Source organism: Sorghum bicolor, chromosome 9, assembly GCF_000003195.3.
Source record: "Sorghum bicolor cultivar BTx623 chromosome 9, Sorghum_bicolor_NCBIv3, whole genome shotgun sequence".
In the NCBI taxonomy this organism is placed as follows: Eukaryota; Viridiplantae; Streptophyta; class Magnoliopsida; order Poales; family Poaceae; genus Sorghum; species Sorghum bicolor.
This window is the reverse complement of record NC_012878.2, coordinates 5,688,165-5,710,082: the sequence shown is the minus strand read 5'-3', so window position 1 is coordinate 5,710,082 and position 21,918 is coordinate 5,688,165. Positions and strand designations below refer to the sequence as shown.

At 41.7% G+C, this 21,918-nt stretch overlaps 1 protein-coding gene across 1 annotated transcript; it reads left to right on the top strand.

Annotated features, from left to right (window-relative positions):
* LOC110430383 (protein argonaute 2-like) lies at positions 1,027-21,895 on the top strand. Its single transcript, XM_021448042.1, has 5 exons — positions 1,027-1,756; positions 2,054-2,238; positions 2,437-2,634; positions 3,470-3,513; positions 21,733-21,895. The coding sequence occupies exons 1-5, from the start codon at positions 1,027-1,029 to the stop codon at positions 21,893-21,895; spliced, it is 1,320 nt and encodes a 439-aa protein (XP_021303717.1).

The following is a 21,918-nucleotide window of genomic DNA, read 5'->3' as shown; positions in this document are numbered from 1 at the left end:
GACACGGCTGAGTAGTCGGCGAGGCTGGCGCCGCCGCCGCCACGACGTGTGTCGTCGCCGTGAAGGCTTCGGCGTAGAGCTGCATATGCGAGGTGGACTGCTCCACGGCGGACGCTCAGCCTCCGGGCGCCTTGAAGTCGAAGGAGGAGACTGACGCTAGCACCTACCTCCCGTAAGTTGATTCCGTCGAACTTGGTGGTGGAAGAAGATGGTCCGGATGCGGATCTGCTGGTCAAGCGTGGCCGCGAAGAACTATCTCAGTGCGTGGAAATGGTTACGGCGGTGACCCAGCGGCCAAAGCCAATTCATGCAACGCAACCAATCCACTCAATGTTTTGGGCCTCTTCTGATGCAATGGATGATTCCGAGGACGAGGATCCTTCTACACCCGAGTTCGTGCAACTGGCGCTTGAAGCAGGGTACTCCATTGATGAGCTCGTCGCAACGGAAGATGCTCTGAACGCAGGTAACTCTTCCAATAACCTCAAGTCTGCACATTCGATCGTTTCTAATTTAGTGAACCGAAAGATTACTGGTGGAGCTCCTTGGCAGGGGCCGCTACCGCCGCCTCGCATTTCACCTCCCAGAACGCTGGGAGACTTTTTTGCCAAGGCTTCTTATCGGCGATCGTCAGTTTCACGTTCGCCGGCGGCAAGTCCCGCGCTGGGCAGCGTTGTTAGAGGTTCAATGTTGACTTTTTCAAAAAATTTTGAAAAACAACAAGGGTGAGATTTCGGGGATCAGGATCTGTTTCCTCCATTAGCTCCAGCGCCACTTACGGTGAACACCACCGTGTGCAACAGAGAATTTTTTTCGGCGATAGATTCGGTTCCAAATAAATCTCGTGAACTTGACAAATTTAACCGGTATCAATTTGGGCCTAGCAAATTCTATAGGCCCACAAAGGGTTTGTGTTCTCTTTTCCTTCGTACTGCATCACGTCGCACCCGTAAACCAAGTCTGTCGCCGCTGACTGCTTCCTCCCCACGTCGGCGTTCCTTTGCCGAGGTGGTGAAAGGAAAAGGGATGGCGGCGCAAGGGGGCGCTAATGGTGGCGGGTTCGGGCAGCAAGGAGGCAGAAGGGGAGGCCCGGGGTTTAATCCTGGTTTCAATCCGGGGTTTGATCCAGGTTTTGCAGGGAGAGGCGGCCGTGGCTATGGGTCTTTTCCCCATAATTGTGGCCGTGGAAGCAACTTCGGTGGAGGTCGTAGCGGCTATGGTGGCTATGGTGGTTATGGCAGCCAGAACAACTATGGGTACCAAGGTTTTCACGGTGCTAATCGTGGTCGTCGTCCATACTATGGCGGCTATGGTGGCAAGCGTGGCCGAGGTGCAGGATATGGAGGTCAACAATTCCAACAGCAGGCGACCCCAAACCCAACTCCGATGGGGGGGGACTACGGCACCGGAGCCCACATCGCTGACCAGATGGGGCAGAACTTGGGTGCCCAGCAACAGCACTCCACGGTGCCTGCAACGGGTACCAAGTCTGCCACAGGAGGTGTCCCCATCGCTGTTACAGCCGATAACCATCTTGGCTCAGCTGTGCTCGGCGATCCCCAGCCCGGCCACCCCTCGGCTGGCCAGGAGCTTCACCAGGCCCCTCCCGCTGGCCTACACAAGCAGGGGAGCAAGCTAGAACTTTCACCGCATCGTCTGGTTGAAAACAAGACAACAGCTGAGGTACCAAAAGACACTATCCCACATAATCCTGACAATGAGCCAATGAATGTTGATTTACCAGAGTCATCCAAGGGTATTAAAAAGAGCAAGGGCAAGCCTTTCTGTTTCAGGTGTCTCACTAAAGGGCACACAAGTCATGAGTGCACAACAGTTCTTTCTTGTCAATTTTGCTGCGGAGAGCATGTGGCGAAAACTTGTTCTTATGCAAAAAAGACTAATTTATCTGCTCTTCCTTATGGCTATGCTGTGGAGGGGCTTGGATTTTATTATATCCCTGTTTTTTCTGAGTTTCAAAAAGATAAAGTGGAAGAGAAATCCGTAGTGGTACATGTATTGGAAGGTTCCATTACTGCTGGAATGTTACTACCAGGGAAGTTCAAATGGGAGATTGAGGAGAAAGGAAAAGATGCCTTCACCACTAATTTCCCCTCCACTGTTTGGCTTGACACTGTGGTCAATTGGGGCCCTATGGTGACAAAGTCTTTCGAAGGAAAAATTCAATTTGAGAAAAGCTCAGAAGAGGATGTTTACAAGTACGAGATTGAGAAAGTTTGGGTACAGTTTCGGGGACTTCCTAGTGAATTTAGGGAATTTCCCATTATTTGGGCAATTGCCTCAATTCTAGGTGTACCCAAATCTGTAGACATTAAGTTTACAAAAAAATTTGGGAGATCAAGAATGAGAGTAGCAGTGATAGATTCTGCTCTAATTCCAGCTTTTGTAGATGTTGTCATTGGGGAATTTATCTACCAGTTGCATTTTGGGGTGGAGCAGGAGGCGCCTGAGGGTGAGCCAATCTTGCTTGACCTTGATTCTAAATTGGAAGATGAAGAGCCTAATGAGGATGATGATCCTAATGATGATGACCCTAAAGAGGAGGGAAATGGTGACAAACCGATGGACATAGATAAAAAAAAGCGGATCAGGCACCACATCCTACAAAGAAGGCTGGTATTGGTGGAACAAGTCAGCAGGATAGCCCCCCTGTTGAAGCTGCAAAAAATAACAGTAAGCCCGGAGAACCAAATCCAGTGATATTGTTGACCGCCGAGCCAACTGGTGATTGGAATGCCAAGCTTTTGAACCCAAATAATGACTCTGCCAAGCTTAACAAGTTGAAAGGCCAGAAAGGTGGGACAGTGTCTCCTGCGAGATCAAGTAAGAGGACGGCCACAACATCAGATCAAGACTCGGTAGAGAAGCAAGGCAACAAAGTTGAAAGCGCGCCACAACCTGGAGATCACTAATGATAAAGGTAAAAATCCCCTTACATTTTCTTTTATTTCCCGGGATGACACTAGTCTTTTACATTCAGTCAATTCTATAGGGGTTCGGTTAGGGGATGATACTACTCAGATTCACAATTCATTAGAAAATTTAAGAAATTTAGAATTACAACGTATAGCTGAATTTAAAACAATTGATATTTGGAATAAAGAGGTTTTGGATGATGCTTTAGCTTGTTCTTTCGAAGATTCTCTGGATTTGGATGCACTTAATTTAATTTGCTCTGAGATAGCAGAGGGTTTAGGTGATGGAGTTTGTGACCCTAAGGGTCTTCAAACCCCCTTATCATCTGTAAAAGGCTCTAGGAAGAAGAATCGCAAATCACAAAGTCGGTCGTGATGAAGGGTATTTTTTGGAATTGTAATGGATTTGCGGACTCTAAAAAGTATAGATTTTTGAATGAGTTAACAAAAGAGAAGAACCTAGATTTCATTGCCTTGTCGGAAACTGGTAGAGCAAATTTTCCACAATCCACTTTAAATAATATTTGTGCTGGCAGAGATTATTTATGGCATTGTATGGCTCCGCGGGGACGGTCTGGAGGTATGTTACTAGGTATTAATCTTTTTAACTTTGATATAGGGGAGATTGAGGAAGGATATTTTTTTGTCCGCTTTAAGATTAGGCGGAGAGAGGATGACTTTAAGTTTAATTTGATTTTAGTTTATGGCCCGGCGCAAGCAGAACATAAATCTGTGTTCTCATCTGAAATAGTCAATGTATGTTCTAAGAAAGCTTTACCTATAATTTTAGGGGGCGACTTTAATATCATACGGCGACCAGAAGATTTATGCTAATTTTAATAATATGTGGCCTTTTTTATTCAATGTGGTGATTGACTCTTTAAACTTGAGAGAGATTGAGATGTCCGGGCATAATTTCACTTGGGCAAATAATTTACCAACTCAGACTTTTGAGAGATTAGATAGAGTTCTAGTTTGTACAGATTTTGAATCTAAGTTTCCGCATACCACTGTTCAAGCACTGACTAGGGAAATTTCGGATCACACACCCCTGCTATTTTCTATAAATAATCCGTCCTCAAATTATCAGCCTCAATTCAAATTAGAATTGGGTTGGTTGCTGAGAGAAGGATTTTGTGAGATGGTTAAGGATGTGTGGCAAAGTACAATAGTTAGTGGCTCGCCTATAGAATGGTGGCAAGCCAAAATAAGCAGGCTTCGTCAATATCTAAGAGGATGGGCAAGAAATATCAGTGGCGTGTATAAAAAGAAAAAAAATAATTCTAAATAAACTAGATGCCCTCGATAAAAAGCGAAAATAATGCTCCTTACTCAGCAGGAGGTGGATTTTAAACATGTACTCAACGAACGATTGTCTGAGCTGTTGAGGGAAGAGGAGATAAAGTGGTACCAAATAGCAAAATTAAAACACCTTCTAGAAGGAGATGCAAACACAAAATATTATCATTTAAAGGCTAATGGCAGGCATCGAAAAACTCGAATTTTTCAGTTGGAGGATGGGGTTAATTTAATAACCGGTGATGCACAACTAAAAGCGCATATTACTAGTTATTATAAGAATTTGTTTGGTCCACCAGAGATCACTCCGATCGAGGTGGATGAGACTCAAACCGGTGATATTCCACAAGTCTCCGAACTGGAAAATGAGTTTTTAACCCAACCTTTTTTGGAAGAAGTGCGTGTTGCAATTTTCCAGATGGAACATAATAAGGCGCCTAGCCCAGATGGCTTTCCTCCAGAGTTTTATCAGGTTTTATGGTCTGTTATAAAGGATGATCTGATGGCTTTGTTCTCGGAATTCCATCAAGATAATTTGCATTTGAATCGCCTTAATTTTGGAACTATAATTTTGTTGCCAAAAAAGAAGGATGCGAGAGTCATTAAGCAATACAGACCTATTTGTTTACTGAATGTATCTTTCAAAATCTTCACTAAAGTCGCAACCAACAGATTGACTTCCATAGCTCAGAAAATAATTAGACCTACTCAGACAGCCTTTCTGCCAGGAAGGAATATTATGGAGGGAGCGGTAATTTTGCATGAAACAATACACGAGCTACACTCAAAAAAGAAGAATGGCATGATTTTCTAAATAGACTTTGAAAAAGCCTATGATAAGATTAAATGGAGTTTTTTACAACAAACTTTAAGATTGAAAGTTTTTTCACAAAAATGGTGTCAGTGGGTACAGAGGTTTACTGAAGGGGGCAATGTTAACATTAAGGTGAATGGTCAATTAGGTTCTTACTTCCAGACCAAAAAAGGCCTTAGGCAAGGTGATCCTATGTTGCCTATACTATTTAATATAGTAGTCGACATGTTAGCCATTCTAATTGCCAGAGCGAAAGAGGAAGGTCAGGTCGAGGGGGTTATTCCTGATTTAATCGAGGATGGTTTGTCAATCCTTCAGTATGCGGATGACACAGTCATCTTTATGAGCCATGATATTGAGAAGGCAGTCAATATGAAACTGTTATTGACAACCTTTGAGCAATTATCGGGCCTAAAGATAAACTTTCATAAAAGTGAAATCTTTTGCTTTGGTGAAGCAAAAGACTACGAGGAGTTCTATTCGCAACTGTTTGGTTGTGTGGTCGGTAATTACCCATTCCATTATCAGGGACTTCCTATGAACACTAGAAAGTTAAATAATAAAGATTGGAAGATTATCGAAGATAGAATTGAGAAGAGACTGAGTGGCTGGAAAGGGAAAATGTTATCTATAGGAGGGCGACTAATTCTTATAAACTCGGTGCTTTCTAGTTTACCGATGTTTATGATGTCGTTTTTCGAAGTTCCACGTGGTGTGTTAGAAAAAATAGATTGCTTCAGATCTCGATTCTATTGGCAAAATGATCAGCATAAAAGAAAATATAGGTTGGCAAAGTGGGAGGTGTTATGTCAGCCAAAGAGTCAAGGTGGGGTTGGCATTCAAAATCTGGATACGCAAAATAAGTGTTTATTAAGTAAGTGATTATTCAAATTCTTGAACGAGGACGACATGTGGCAGGAATTATTAAGAAAAAAGTATATTAAAAATAAGACTTTAGGAAGTTATGTTAAAAAACCATTGGATTCGCATTTTTGGAAAAGCCTAATGAATGTCAAAGATTTTTTTTTGGAACTTGGCTCATTTAAGATAAAAGATGGATCTCAAACCAGGTTCTTGAGTGATACTTGGTTGGAAAATAAACCCCTTAAGGATAAATTTCCTTCATTGTTTAATATTGTATGGAGAAAGGATGATTCTGTTGCACAAGTGCTCGGTTCAACTCCATTTAATATTTCTTTTTGACGAAATCTAGTGGGTGCAAACCTATTGGCTTGGCACAGAATTGTAGCGTCTGTACAGGATCTTAACTTGGTAGACCAGAAGGATGTATTTGTCTAGGGGTTGAATGCGTCTGGGATCTTTACAGTCAAGTCTATGTATGCTGCGTTGATTAACAATGGGGTTCGGGTGTCACAAGATATCTAGCAAACTAAGTTACCAATGAAAATTAAAATTTTTCTTTGGTATTTAAAAAAAGAAGTGGTTTTAACTAAGGATAACTTAGTTAGACGTAACTGGAATGGTGACAGAGGGTTGTTGTTTTTGTCACTTTCTAGAAACAATTAATCATCTCTTTTTTGATTGTGTTCATGCCAAATTCTTATGGCGCGCTGTTCATATAATTTTTGCATTGCCACCGCCAACAAATAAATGATATATTTTTAAGATGGACAAAATTAGGCACTAAAAAGTATAATTCATTGTTATTAACGGCAGCTGCATCGCTCTGTTGGGCAACTTGGATAACCCGAAACGAAGTGGTTTTTGACAGATGCAGACCAAAATCTTTCTTGCAGGTACTCTTCAGGGGAACGCACTGGCTTCGACAGTGGGCACACTTGCAGTGGCATGACGATCAACGGGAGCAGTTAAATCTCGTGGGGCAGGTCCTAGAAACGTCAGCCTTGCATTTTTTTAGTTTCAATGGGTGGTTATCTTCAAGTTACATTGGTCATGCTTAGTTTCAAACTTTACTTCGAATGTTTTCTTTTCCTTCTGGTGGGCTGCAATTCAGTCGCAGCCTTTACTTTTGCCCTTTATGGAAGTTTTGTAATAATTGGTCTGATTCTATCTTCGGATAGATGAAGCCGGATGTTTCATCCATTATCTAAAAAAAGGGTCCGTTCGACCATTTTAGTGGACCTAGCCATACCCCGCCATGATGGGAGATGGAGAACGCCTAACCCGCCATGGATCATGGCGGGGTACACGTCAGCAGGACCTGGTGCTGCATGCCATGTGGAAGCTTTACCCCGCCGTCATGCATGGCGGGGTACAGTTCATTTGCCCCGCCATGCATGGTGGCGGGGCCAAATGGGCTAGTCTTAAAAATAATTTCGAAACCGGGTCAAATTTGAAATATATTTTAAATTTGGGCTAAAAAAAAAATTCTCCTAGGTAAACCATAGCTCCTAACTGATTGATATCTTTTCTGCAATTATGTAGGATATTCACAGCAATTATGCAGGATACTCACACCATGAACCAAACTATAAAATGTAAAGACATTATTTCTAACCAAGACAACTACAAGATTTTTGGTAGACTTGTAAGATTATGGGATGCAAAATATGTTACTACAAACTCACTGATCAGCATTGATAACCTACTTTCAGTGATGATGATGTATTTATTTGTAATACCCAATTTTAAGGACAAAATCAGATACACACCATATGTAGTTTTAGAAGTCAAATCTCACATATAGCTACAAATAAGGGGTAATATCAAAAGACAATGCATAAATATATAACGTACTTAGTATAAAAGAGATAACCTTTGGTAGCAAACAACAGATAAATAACTCCAACTTCGGGTATTAACTTCTCTCTACAGGATCCAACTGACTGGTTGATCACAAGCCTAAACTTCTCCTGAGGTTTGGGGAAAATAGCAAGAGTGAGTCCATGTCGAACTCCACAAGTATAGCAACTAGATTGTATAGCTCCCACAATCTCATGATCAATGTGACATAAATAATGTAGAGTATTAAACAATAAACAATGAGCATATTTAACACACAAGATTCATCACCCTTAATGTAGATGTCCCCAGGGCCGCTTCTGACCGTGAGCTTGGCTAGTATACCAGTTTTACACTCTGCAGAGGTTGTACATCTTTACCCATGAGTCATGATTTACCCTTTCGCCCGAGGTGATCAGCCTCTTAACCCACTTCCAAGGAAGGTCGGCAGGGATCACTATGAAGCCTTTCAAAAGTTTCGTCTAACAAGTTAGGGCCATTAGATTCACTCGGCAGGCAGATATAGAGCCCCCCTCCATGGCACATAACCCGCAGCCTATACACACGGACAGAGGCCACACTATATCCAACATGTCTAGCCATTCTTACGCCATTTAAGATAACCGCTAACAAGCTAGAAAAAAGATCCTCATACTAAGCTAAAGCTAGAGCCATTATAGCCCTCATGGTTGCACTGTTGTCCCGGGTGATCACGTACAGACAAATCATCAAGTTGCTAAAAAGTCATTTTTATCGTTTATTACTTAACATTAATCTAGTCACAGGATCATGGTCACAGAAATAAAATCCAAATGCTATATTTGCCTTGATCCAAATGCTCTTGCTGATCTTGCTGGTCTTACTAATTGTCCAAGGCTCTGATCTTAGTCACTGAAGCACTCTGGTTCACCAAGGATTGGTCATCGTCTAATCTTGATCATCGATCACACAAACAATCGGAGAAAACATACACGAAGCAAACAAAGCTACAATTAGAACAGTACACCAATCATACAAAAACAATATGAAAAATTTATAAAAAGATTCTACGCAGCGCTACGATCTCACAGACGTAAAGTTCACGAAAATCGGAGCTAAAACGGAGAATTTATGATTTTTCTAAGATTTTGTATAGAAAAGAAATTAATTAATTAAAGTCACGAAATAAAAAAGTTTCAAACTGAGTAAACAATTTTACTAACATGTAGAGCTCCTTAAAACGAATCCAGCGCAATTTGAATGGACCAAAACAGAATTAAAATGAGCATGTTATGAGCAAAACAGTTTAAGTGGCAAACTTGTAATTTCAGAAAACGTATTTCGTATTAAACCGAGGTGCTTTACGTTTTCAAAACAGCAAAGCGTACTTCCTGAAAGGCGTTATGGCTCGCGGGTTAAGCATGAAATCTTCCAGGGACTCTTTAGAAAAATGACTCCGAAGGGGTATCTTTTAATCGTGGCCGATGATTTCAGATCGGATGGCTCAGGAGAGGTTGGGGGAGCTCAGCCGGCCGGAACAGTACAGTGGCGGTGGCGCCATGGCCGGAATAGGCCGGAGCCTTGCCAGAGTTCATCGATGTCGCGAATCCGGGCACTAGAAAGCAAAAGGAATACTCCGGGAGAAAGAGGGGGACTTCGCGAACTCACCCAGCTGCTTTTGGGGTCGCGGAGAAACTCGGGAAGGGTCCAGCGATGGAGAATGGCGGCTGGTGGCTCCCTGCATGAGTTCGGCAGCGCGGTAAGATCGTTAGAACGCAGTAGAGAGCAAGAGAAGGGGCTAGGAATCTTCGTAACCTCGATCCGAAGCTTGGCAAGTCCTTGAATTCGGAAACGCGACAGCCGAGGAAGGATTTCACAGCGGCGGCTTTCCCTGCTTCTCGGCGGGATCCAAAACTGCGACAATGGCCGCAATCCGAGCTCTCGAGCCTCGCGGGTGGGGAAAAGAGGATGCGGGGAAGTCCTCGAGCTTTATAGGGGCGTCGGTTGACGAAAAAGGCAACGAATCACGGTTTCTCGGGGATCGATTTCGCCCGGGATCGTGTCCTGCTCGGACTCAAGGAGGAAGAAAGGAGACGCCCGCTGCCAGGCGGGACTTGAGCGTCAGAGAGAGAGAGAGAGAGAGAGGGACGGGCCCAGGTGTCTGCCAAAGGGAGAAAGAAGGGCTAGTTGGGCCGAGCGCGGGGCGAGGGAGAATGGGCTGCGGCTCCAAGGGGGGGGGGGAAGAAAGGGGAGAGGAAGAGGTTGGGCCTTCGGGCCATCAGCAGGGAGAGGTCTTTTCCCTTTTTTTGTTTTTCCTTTATTCAAAAACCATTTGAAACTCATTTTAAAATCCTTTTAAATCATTTTGAATTTTGAGTTCCAATACACCCATCACAATAAATAAAATGCCAAGGCATGCATGCTCAAACACATTGCTAACTCCTATGATAATTTTTAATTTAATGAAAAATATTATTTTTCCTATATTTTCATGAGCACAAAAATTCATAGTTAAATCATTTTAGCTCTAATTCCAAAAATCAATTTTTAGGGTGTCACATTATTCTAACTAATGTCTCCTTAATGTTTTCTAATAACTATGTTATATTCACTTTATTTGATGTATACAGGGAACTATGGCTCAAATCAATGTTCCAAGAAAGTTAGAAAAAAAAATCAGGTTGATGCTTTCTGACGACCAAGTTTACATTTTCTCCGGTATTACTGCTATTCATCTAAAAAATAGAAGCTACAATTATCATCACCAAGGTTTCATCCTTCAATTCACACATATCGCTAAAGTACATCACTAAGGATGAAAACGGAACGGAAATATCTCGAACCGAACCGAACCGCTTTCTATATTAGATCCGATCGAATTCGTATTTTCTTGTCCGACTTTACCGTTTTCGTTTTCGTATTTTAGATGTTTCGTATTTCAAATATAAAAGTAGAAAACGGTTTAGACATTTTTCGACCGTTTTCTACTTTTCTACTTTTAATTTGAAATATTTCGAATTCAAAATTTGGTTTAAACCGAATTTAGTCAAGTGCACGGTCACACAGCCCAATTACAGAGTACTCACCATGCATCTGTGTTCTTTCTACTAGTGGCTAGCTATGTTCCTGCTAGCTATTAATTACTTGTTCTTATTTATATGTGGGCAATTATATTAAATACCTAAGACCAAGAATCATGCACTTTTTAATTATTATATGCACTTAAATTTGATCGTGTATATACTTAGTTATGCACTTAGTACTACACATCGGTATTTCGTATTGAGTTTTCGTATATCGACCGTGTTCGATATAAATCCGCTCGAATTGGTTCGTTTTCGAAATTCTTGATATTTCGTAAGTTCGCGTTCGTTTTCGTGTCCGACTTTACCTTTTTCGTTTTTGTTTTCGTATTTCAAATATAAAAATAGAAAACAATTTAGGAGTTTTTCGACCGTTTTCATCCTTATACATCACACACTAGGCATTCAACTGTGCAAACATCCCACACTATGCATTCAACTTCTGCTTCTTTGGTGAAGTACCAGCTAAAAGCCTACTTTCTAGACCACTACTCGGTGGGTATATATATATATATATATATATAGGGAAATTCCTTTGTACACGTAATACACACACTTTGTACCTCTTCTTTGATTTTTTAGGAACAAACTCATAGATTTTTTTGTCTGCGCCAGATTTAATAGGAGTCATCATTGATGTTGGCCCATTTGATGTTGTTGGACTTATGTCGAAGATACAAATCCACGACCTAGAGTATCCATACCTATCCATTTTCATAACAGAACTTATAAACCATCATACAAATTTTTACATTTCTGACATTTGTCTTTGTATAGTGAGCAAGATCAACAAATAGTGCTTTGGGACCAAGAAGGTGAAAATTTTGATAAAAAACAAGTCATCAAAAAGTCTCAAGATGGAATCATTGTAGGAATATTTGCCGACCTTAGAGCATCTCCAAGGGACTTTGCAAATGAATTTTGCATTCGGTGTTGTTTGCAAAGTCCCAAACTTATTTGTAAAGTCTAAAAATAGTCCAACTCCAAGAGACTTTGCATTTAGACTTGGCAAACCCAAAGTGTGGACCCCACCCTCGATTTTTTTTCACCGATCGCGCCCGCGCGTTTTTTTCCCTTCGCGCCATTTTGATGTACGTCGTGCGTGCCAGTCGCCGCCCAGGCTAGGTCGCCGCCAGTTGCCGCCCAGCCCAGGTCTTCGCGCCAGTCGCCGCCCAGCCCAGGCCGCGTTCGTCGTTCGTCGCCGTCGTAGTTCGCGTTAGTTCGGCTCCGTCCTCCTCCGAGGGAAGGTCCCCGCGATGGAAGGTCCACCTTCGTTCCCGCGCCGTGGCCGCGTACGTCGTCGTTCGTGGACGCGCGCGAGTCTCCGTGGTCGCGCTGCCGCCAGCTGGAGGGACGGGCGGGCACGCACGGCAGCTAGAGGGACGGCGGGCACGCGCGGCAGCTGGAGAGCGGGCGCGCGCGGTAGGGAGGGCGGGCGCGTGCTGCAGGGACGGCGGAGGGCGTAGAGAAATCGCGCGGGGTGGGGGGGCGGGGGGACGGAGTCCGACGTAGAAGGCCAAAATTGTAGATGCAAAGTGGTGGGAAGGTTTGCATATATGCAAAGCCTCAACGTCTATTTGCAAAATTAACCAAATTGCAAACCTTATTTGCAAAACCATTGGAGGGGTATTTTCTACTCTTTTTTGCAAATAGAGTAATGCAAAGTTTGTTTGCAAAGCCCTTGGAGATGCTCTTACTGTATCAAAATTTTTAGGCCAGTCATCTAAGATCATCCTCTAATGCACCATTTTTATTATATCTCAAAACTAACAAATTTCAAACCTTATGCAGGAAAATATGAAGCATCCTCAAGTTTCTGCAACTTGGGTGTACATTAAATTAGCTTTAGCTGAGGTGGCCAATTATCAAACAAGGTAACTACCATAAACTACTATATACTTTACAAACAGCCAAATTTCACAATCACAACTTTCTTTTAGTGCTATTTTAACGATTAACTATACAACAACTACAAACGAAAAACACATGCTCTGCAACAAAAAGTTGCCTGAGACCATTCAAATGAGTCCTCTACAGACAACAGGAAAATTACATAATACCCAAGAGATATCAGCATTACCAGCTGCATCTTTACAGGTACAAAATTCCTTCAACCACACAAACAATTGATATTGATAGCATAAAAAAATTTGCACTAATGATACTCCTTACTTATGCCTCTCTTTCAACTAATTATAGGGAAGAGAAACCTATAATTGCATTGCAGAAGTATCATTCAAACCACAAATTGGTACACCAAGACATGCAAAAAATGTAAAATAGGATACAATAATATTGTAGATACTCCACCATGTGCATGCGATGCAATCCGAGTAATTTGACACTTATTATCATATAATGCCTCTAAAACAACCTTACCGATTTTGCTCCTGACATATTTTTATTATTTTATAGGTTAAGCTTCCTCTAATACTCAGTGTGACCAATCATGATCCTACCCACAACATCACTCAGCTTATGATAGATCAGAGATATAAAAATGAATTTTGTAGGGTTCAAAGTTTCCAACTCCTAACCGTTCCACTAGTGAATTGAGCTACACGGCACGACGACCGCCCAAGGAAACGGTCCTCCTTTTGCCCAATTCCCTACTACCAGTATCAAAGTAATGCCCCATGCTGCGCGACATTGCAGAAATTTGATCTAGAAAACCATAATAAAACCCCGTTCCTCGACACAAAATGAGCAATCAACAGCTAGGAATAAATATGCTATAGAGTGAAGGCAAGAGAGGGAAGAGGCTGGTATTCGATAGGAGTCTGGTGTAGAGCGTGCCATCTGCTTTCGTCATGGTCGTGCTCGCCTTCGCGTTTGACAGCGCCAAACCGGAAACGCCAAACGGCCGAAGCGAAGAGAGAAAAGACCAGACAAGGCATGTGCAGCCACAAAACTATAATGATGATGGTATATGGTACATGTTGTCTAACAAACAACATATTTTCCCATTTATGTGATCTCTAGTAAGTGAAGTAATTAGCCATGCAACAAAAGCACATATTGATATCAATGTGTGCAACATTACTTTTAAAACATCATGCCTATTTGTGACTTCTTATATTCATTGGAATCTAATTATTCAACTGCAAGGTTTTCTAGTGTCTTCTGCACCATGAGCATGTTATATTTTTGGATTGAGGATATGATAAATATTTGGACTTAACAAGTTTATAATGCTTTGTATTTAGAGGTTTACGAGGTTTTGTATGTAGGGTAGGGGTTAGTGTTTGTCCTTGGACCAAACATAGAGATGTGGGAGTAGCAAAAGTGGAAAATGAGTCAAGTTCCAAGGTCTCCCCTCACCCCCTTTTATAGGGCGAGTGGATGTGGAGGTTTTCATTATTTTCTCTGGTGGGGCTTGTATTTACAAAAGAGCCTTTAGGAACTACAGATGGACCCTGAACATTAACAGATGAGCCCCTAAGCTATGCAATTGGTCCCTAAACACAATAATAGGGCCCCAACATATAATACATCCCCAATAATTAGGTCCGACTACCACTCATTAGTTGCTATCGAGGTGGGTTTTGAAGCGGGCAAGCTGTATCCCCTTTTTCCTTGCAATGATTTCATCTTCTCACAAGATTCATCTTCCATCTCTTGATGACTCAATCTTGATATAGAAGGAGGCATAGAGGTTGGTGGATCAGCGGTTTCGCTTGCCCGTATTAGTCTAGTAGGTACTATTCGTCTATAAGTCTTCTTGAGCTAGAGCTTGTTGCCATCTCATATATCTATTTCCATTTTTGGATCTAGGCCTAGAAGAGGTGATTTGATCATGCTTGTTGCCCACACATTGGATCTGTTATGCTATCGAGCCAATAAATTAGCTCTACTATTGGTGCTTGTTGCTTTCTTACTATGTTTCTTTGTTGTAACTTTGTAGATCTATGTTGTATATACTAATGCCTTCTAATGGAAGTTGTGATTTGTTTGTCATGAGTAATGAATGTGTCATGAGTAGAGTTAAAATTAAGTATTTGCTTCACAATTTCTTAGTTGCATAGACAAAAATATTTGAAATGCCAAAGTTACATCCTAGGTTAACTAGCTTGTTGTCACTTACAAACAATATAGAGTTGTTCATTTCGTCCTTATATCTAGAGGTTGATGACTATATCAGTTGTGCTCTTGTAACACTAGTTGCACCTTTATTACTTGCCAGCTCAACACAAAGATTTAAACTCTAGCGTAAGCATGATTGATAATGCAAAATCAAGCCATAATTATTAAAACCAAAGCTGTGTAGCTCCATATGAACCCAACTTGGTCACATGCTCCTATTTAGTAGAGCTCGACTAGCTCTAGTATAGATTCACCAAAAACAACTCCAGTCCATAGAAAGTTTCCCAAATGCTCTAGATCCACGAAATTTGGATTCACTAAAACAGTGGATCTGGGGGCTAGATTCACCATTTTGGTGGAGCTTCTTAGGGGTTGCTCCACAAAAGGGTGTTTCTTAACTCCTCATAGAGTTGGGAGGAAATTACCCAATATTGCCACTAGTTAGACACCTTATCTACCCATATCAGTTCATTTCTATTCTGTCCAGACTCCTCTCTCATCCAAAAGAAATGGCGTGCATGTTGAAGTCCCTTCGCCGCCTCTTGCTACTTGCGTTGTCCACCTCCAGAGTTTCAGTGAGCCAATGATGGCTAGATCTACCTGATCTAGCCCCCTTCTACCTCACTACTATAGATTGATTTCTAGAGGTGCGTGGTATGCCTCTTAGAGGCAAGTAGCCCACTCGCTTCTAGTTTTCCTCTACAAATTGATTTTCCAAGACGGATGAGTTCCCGAGCCACCACTATAAATTAGATTTGTAGAGGTGGTTATCGATAATAGCTGCCTCTACACAACCATTTGTAGAGGTGGCTGTAATGATCATTCGCCTCTGTAAAGTTTCCCGCCAACCTTTGAAATTTTTTGGCCAATTATTTGTAAATTTCCCACAAAATTGAAAATGAATTTGTGATTCTAGTTCAAACGTAAACATATATATATATATATATATAGAGAGAGAGAGAGAGAGCAAACAATACTTATCATTGTTTTAGTATGTTCAAACTTTAGTACATATGCCACATGAGTATTAACAATGTTATGTTGTATCTAGAATGTCATCAGTGACCTAATTTCAAATCATGCCACTGCCTAAGACATCTACAATCTTTTTGATGTCCTATTGTAGCTTTCGGTCATGGAATCACCATCCATGTATATGGTATCATCCAATATAATAGCCAAAGGTCACCTACCCTCCACAGGGTCGTCATCTTTGATATTCTTTTGTGCAATATACTCATCCTCAGGCCACTGCATGGAATGAAATCCAAATTGATTTTTTGTGTATGACACATATGTGTGTAATCCTCCATCTAGTATAATAAACTAAAGTAAGTAGCTACTTACCCTCCGGGGGTGTCTCTTGTATCTCTCTCTTGCCTTTATGAACTCGTAGACGTAATGTCCATAGTGTCCATTTCCATTGTATTACTTGTGACATTGTGTTGATGCATCATGTTTTGTATGAAAAGATAATCTAATGGGAAGGAACATATATATCAGGTAGTATATGGAACATCCTAATTCCATGTGGCATACATTGAAGACGCTGATTGTGTAGGAAATTCTTCCCTCTTTGATATTTCCTAGGTTACGAACCGAGATCCTTAGGGTTCCCCATAGGGCCGACTACCCGACAAGTAGATGGTGAAAGGTCCTAAATGGCTAGGGGGTGAATAGCCTAATTATTTTTTCTACAAAGCACTAGAGAAAGTTGTTAGTCAACTAAATGACGATAAAGCATTTTGTTCTAGCTCTACTAAAAATGCAAGCCACCTATCAATATACTAGTGAATTATGATCTCTATGGCAATCAATCAAGCTATATCACTACTTCTAAACTAGTGAGCTAGCTAGTACAAGATAAAACTAAAACAACTAGCTACTCAACTAATTAATTTACTAACCAACTAGCTAAGCAAGTTTACAACTATCACTACACAGGTATATCAAGAATGTAATACAAGAGTGATAGAAATGTATATCGAGCCGGCAAGAGACAAATCAATCAAGAATACCAAATCGGTGACATGATGATTTATTCTGAGGTTCACTTGCTTGCCGGCAAGCTAGTCCCCATTTTGTCAGCCGATTCACTTTGTGATTCACGCTCTAATAGGCATACACAAGCCTAGCCCTACATAATAAGAACCTATACAAATGAGGGCACTCAAAAACATGGGCAATTTACTAGAGTTGCCTTTGGCACTCCACCGAGGAAGGCACAACACCCCTTACAGTCAACCGATTAGAGCCGGAAACAATCACCACTTCCGCTCAATAATCCTTCAATCTATGGGCTAGGTAGGTGACAACAATCATCAAGAGTAACAAGAGAACCACTAGCCCAACACGCTCAACTAGTGCCACAAGATGCAAGAACTCGATGCAATGCACTAGAGGCTCATCAATCTCACTCAAATGATGAAATCAAGTGTGCAAGTGAGTGGATTGTGTTTCTTTAGCTCCCAAAGGGTTAACACAAGTGTATGAAGTTCCAAGAGAGTGGCCAAGGATTGTCACAAGGTCTATTTATAGCCACATAAGCAAATAGAGCCATTGAACCCTTGGAGCTGATTTCTGCATGGCCATCAGACGTGGCGGTGTCACGCTAGACCATAATGGTTAAACTCCAATGGCTAGTTTCAACTAGCCACTATTTTCAATGGCATAGGACAGGAGGTGATGATGCATCTGAAAGGTCCAAATGGCTAGAGGGGGGGTGAATAGCCTATTTAAATTTTCTACAAACTTTACTAAACAAGTGAGTTAGTAAAATAAGTGGCGAAGCTATTCTAGCACTAGCACAACTAAGCTATGCAAGCCACCTACACAAGTCTAGCAAGAAGGCTAAACACTAAACCACAACAATTAGAGAAGACTACACAACAACTCTATTCTAACAAGAACTAAGCTACACAAGCTAAACTAACAAGGTAGGCAAGTATGTAAAGAGTAGAGAGTGATTGTTATACCGACGTTTTAGAGATGAGATATATCCAATCAATCATGTACACAATCACAAGAGAGACCTCGGCAAGAGATGACATAAGATTTTTTTACCGAGTTTCACTTGCTTCCCGGCAAGCTACTTCTCGTTGTGGCGATACACCCACTTGATGGATCACGAGCTAATTGGCAATCCAAAGCCAAACCCTCAGCGGGTGTCGCACATCCACTCACAAGATGGGGATCCTCCAAGCCACGAGCAATCCACTAGAGTAGCCAATTGCGATCTCCCATGGGGAAGGCTTAAGAACCCCTCACAAATCACTTGGTGAGGCTCGAAACAATCTCCAATCACGAGCTCAACACCACCACTGCTCCAAGCCGTCTAGGGCGTCGGGAAACACCCAAGAGTAACAAGAAATCCGCAGCAAACTCAAGGATCAAGTGCCACTAGATGCAACTCTCAATGCAATGCACTTGAATCTCACTCAATCTCACAAAGATTAGCAATCAAGCAAGGAGATGAGTGGTGGGAGTGTTCTCTAGCTCAAAGTATCCCTCAAGTGTTCAAAATGTGCAAGAGTAAACCTCCCAAAGCCGGCCACCTTCTATTTATAAGCTCCCTCAAAGAACTAGCCGTTGGCCCACTTTCACTGGGCTAAAATCGGGGGCACCGGACGCTACCAAGTGATCACTGGACGCTAGACCCCCTGCGTCCGGTGCCCTGGGGTTGGCCACGTGTTCTCTTTTAAATCTCGCGCGTCAAACTCCAACGGTCACCTACGGACCACCGGACGCGACCAAGTGAGCACCGGATGCGTCCAGTATTCACCGGACTCGTGCGCAGAGAGGGTTGCAAAGATGCTCGATCACCGGACTCGGAGCACCGGACGCTCCGGTGCTCACCGGACGCTCCGGTGCTCACCGGACTTAAGCGCAGAGAGGTTGCAAAACCCCCTCACACCAGACGCACACCACCGGTGCTCCAGTCAGACGCCCTCAGCTTAAGTCAGGCCACACCGGACGCAAGAACAGGGAACACCCTGCGTCCGGTGCTCAACCTTAATAGGGCCAAGCACTGACAGCACACCGGACGCTCAGGCCAGCGTTCGGTGCCTCCGCGCTTTGCGTCCGGTGAGTGTCTCCCGTGACTTCTCCAAATTTCTCACCGGCGCAATAGAAAATATACACTTATTTTTCACAAAAGCGATGAATCCCGCCTCGCAAGCTCGGCGGGAGGGAGAGAGGAACCCAAACCTCTCTCAACCCTAGGAACTCCACCTCCTTTGCAAAAGTGCTAACACCAACAAGTGTCTACCACCAAAGTGCATGTGTGTTAGCTTTTCACAATCATTTTCACCAAAGGAGTTAAGTTAGCATTTTACTAGATCCTAATGCATATGCTCAAGATATGGATCTAGTAGCACTTGATTCGAGAGATGACCGTGATTTCCCCTCTTGATAGTCGGCTATCTATTCTAAATCCGGTCAATCACTTCTCTACTCAACTAAGACCGGCAAAAGTAAAACCCTATGTTTATACCTTTGCCTTAATAACTTTGCTCCTCGTCTATCACCATGATCTTCACTTCATGCTTCATCTCTTTTGTGATCATGTGGCTACCTTTCCATGCCACTATGCGCCTTCATCACATATGTTGTTATGCCTAACTCAAATTACTTAAACGCAAGGCATTAGCAACTTGGTGTCATTAATTATCAATACCAAACTTGGGCTTTCAGCATCAGATAGGGGCGGCGGTGTGCCAACCCTGAAAAATATTGCCTCTTGATTTTTAGGGCGGTGCCCATTTTCAATTTTTCCAGTCTTAGGAAAAATTATGGTGGTGACCTAGGTGATGCACCGGACAAGCTGTCTGGTGCCCTGTCGATGTACACCGATTAGGGTGGTGCCAGGCCAAACCGTATTCGTGCTACTGTTGCACTTGCACCCTGTCACCCATCAGGCTGGCTGTCCGGTACATGCCACCAAGATGGTAGCACCAAGTGCCCGGAAGCACCATTGCAAGAGATGCTAACTCTCAAATATTTTCATAAACATGTTTAGAGCCAAGTTAGCATTTTCAAAACATTTTTCATAAATATTTTTGCTTGCTCTCCATTGTGCACTAGGTCTCAATACAGTGTATTGAATACCAACACTTAGTGGCACTAGATGATCAAATTGTCTAATAGAGCTCCCCTCTTAATAGGATGACTGTCTATCCTAAACCCAGTCACACTCTCTATAATGTCTTGCTCAGCAAAACAAAAATCTCTATTTATACCTTTGTCTTGATCTCCATAAAGTTTTGTTTTTCTTTTTCTTCTTTTTCAAGTTGGAGCACTTGATTCACCATCTTTTGGCCACCTCCATCACCATAGATGCCATCTTGCTCCACATCTTGGAGGGTACCAACCTAACTCATAACACTTAGAGCAAAAGGTTATTACACTAAGGTTTTATCAATTATTCAAAATCAAACTATTGTTTTCAGATGGGCTGACCCACGGATTGCTAGGAAGACGTGGGACAAGGTGGCATAGCTTCCAAGGCATGCAAACCGACATAGTCAGATTAAAGGAAAGTCTATCTCTTACAATAGGATTAGAACTCTTCTATTGCAACCAATGAGGACTAGAACCATGCACCTTCCCTCTCGACTTATATTTCAAATACTAGAAGCATATCCTGGCATTGCCGCGAGAATTATGGGTGATTTAGAATTAAATTAGATTACATATTTACTCAAGGGATAAACTATCATAAATTAATGTTTAGTGGATAATATGGCACACTGATGTGGATTAAATGTATGTTATTGAATTGTATCTCACTGATGTGGCACATGCTAGTGGATTTTAATTGTGTCTGACAGTGGACCGTTTGGGTTGATAGCTTGCATGTCAAGATAAAAGCTCTAGTGGGGTGTATAAGATATATATAGATATATAGATATTGAAAGTAGTAGTCTCGCTTAGTGGAGATGGCGTAGATAGCTTGCATTAAGATGTTAAAATTTAGTGGGATGACATGGTTATTAGGAGAATGAAGATGATGTGAAATGTTTAGTGGGAGATGATATGGATAGTTAGTGAGAGATGATGTGTATGACTTTCATGTTGAGATAGAACTTTAGTGAGAATTAGCTTTATTCTAAGGGATATAGATTTCACCATAAAATATTTTGGTCATGATATCAAAAGATATATGTTCCATCGCAAGAAAACATTACCTTCACTTCTTCATTTACAAAAGTTAAAAGATACTTTCTTCATCCCAAATTATAAGACGTTTAATTTTTTTGACCCTAAGTTTGACCACTCATCTTATTTAAAAAAAATTGTGCATCAATTTGAAAATAATTTGAAAATGTAAACTTTTTTATTTCTCCTCATCAATTTATAGTAGATACTATCGTCAATTTATAATAGATAATATATACTTTTTTCATCCCAAAATAAGTGTCGCTATACTATTCGTGCTAGTCAAACCTTCTTAAGTCTTATTAGATTTATAGCAAATATTACCAATATTTATATTATCAAATAAGTTTATTATGAAAATAGATTTAACAATCTATCAAATGATACTAATTGTGACTATAAATATTAAAATTTTCTTATATATATTTAGCCAAAATTAAAAACTTTTGACTCATCAAAAAGCGACAACGACACTTGTTTTAGAATGAATGGAGTATTAACTTAGGGCATTTGAAAGTGTGTACTTTAGAAAAAACTAACTTCTCCTCTTCAATTTGTGGTGCATTCAATGAAACTATAATCTAACATTGTGAATGTTGGTATACTCTTTATTATAAGCTTAGTTCGTCACAAAGCTAGATATATAAATCTGGAAAACGACTAAAACATCCCTTAAATTCAGGTGCGACGGAGGAAGTAAAAAACGAGTCGTGATCGCCAGTGGCCCCACCACTAACCGTCCCCAGAAATGGGTCACCGCCAGCCGGCACGTGTGCTCATCAGAGACGCCAGTTCCTGTGCCGGCTCCAATCCACGCCGTCCAGACGCAGTCGGCCGTTGCATAAAAACCCCGGGGCGTGGTCGCCTC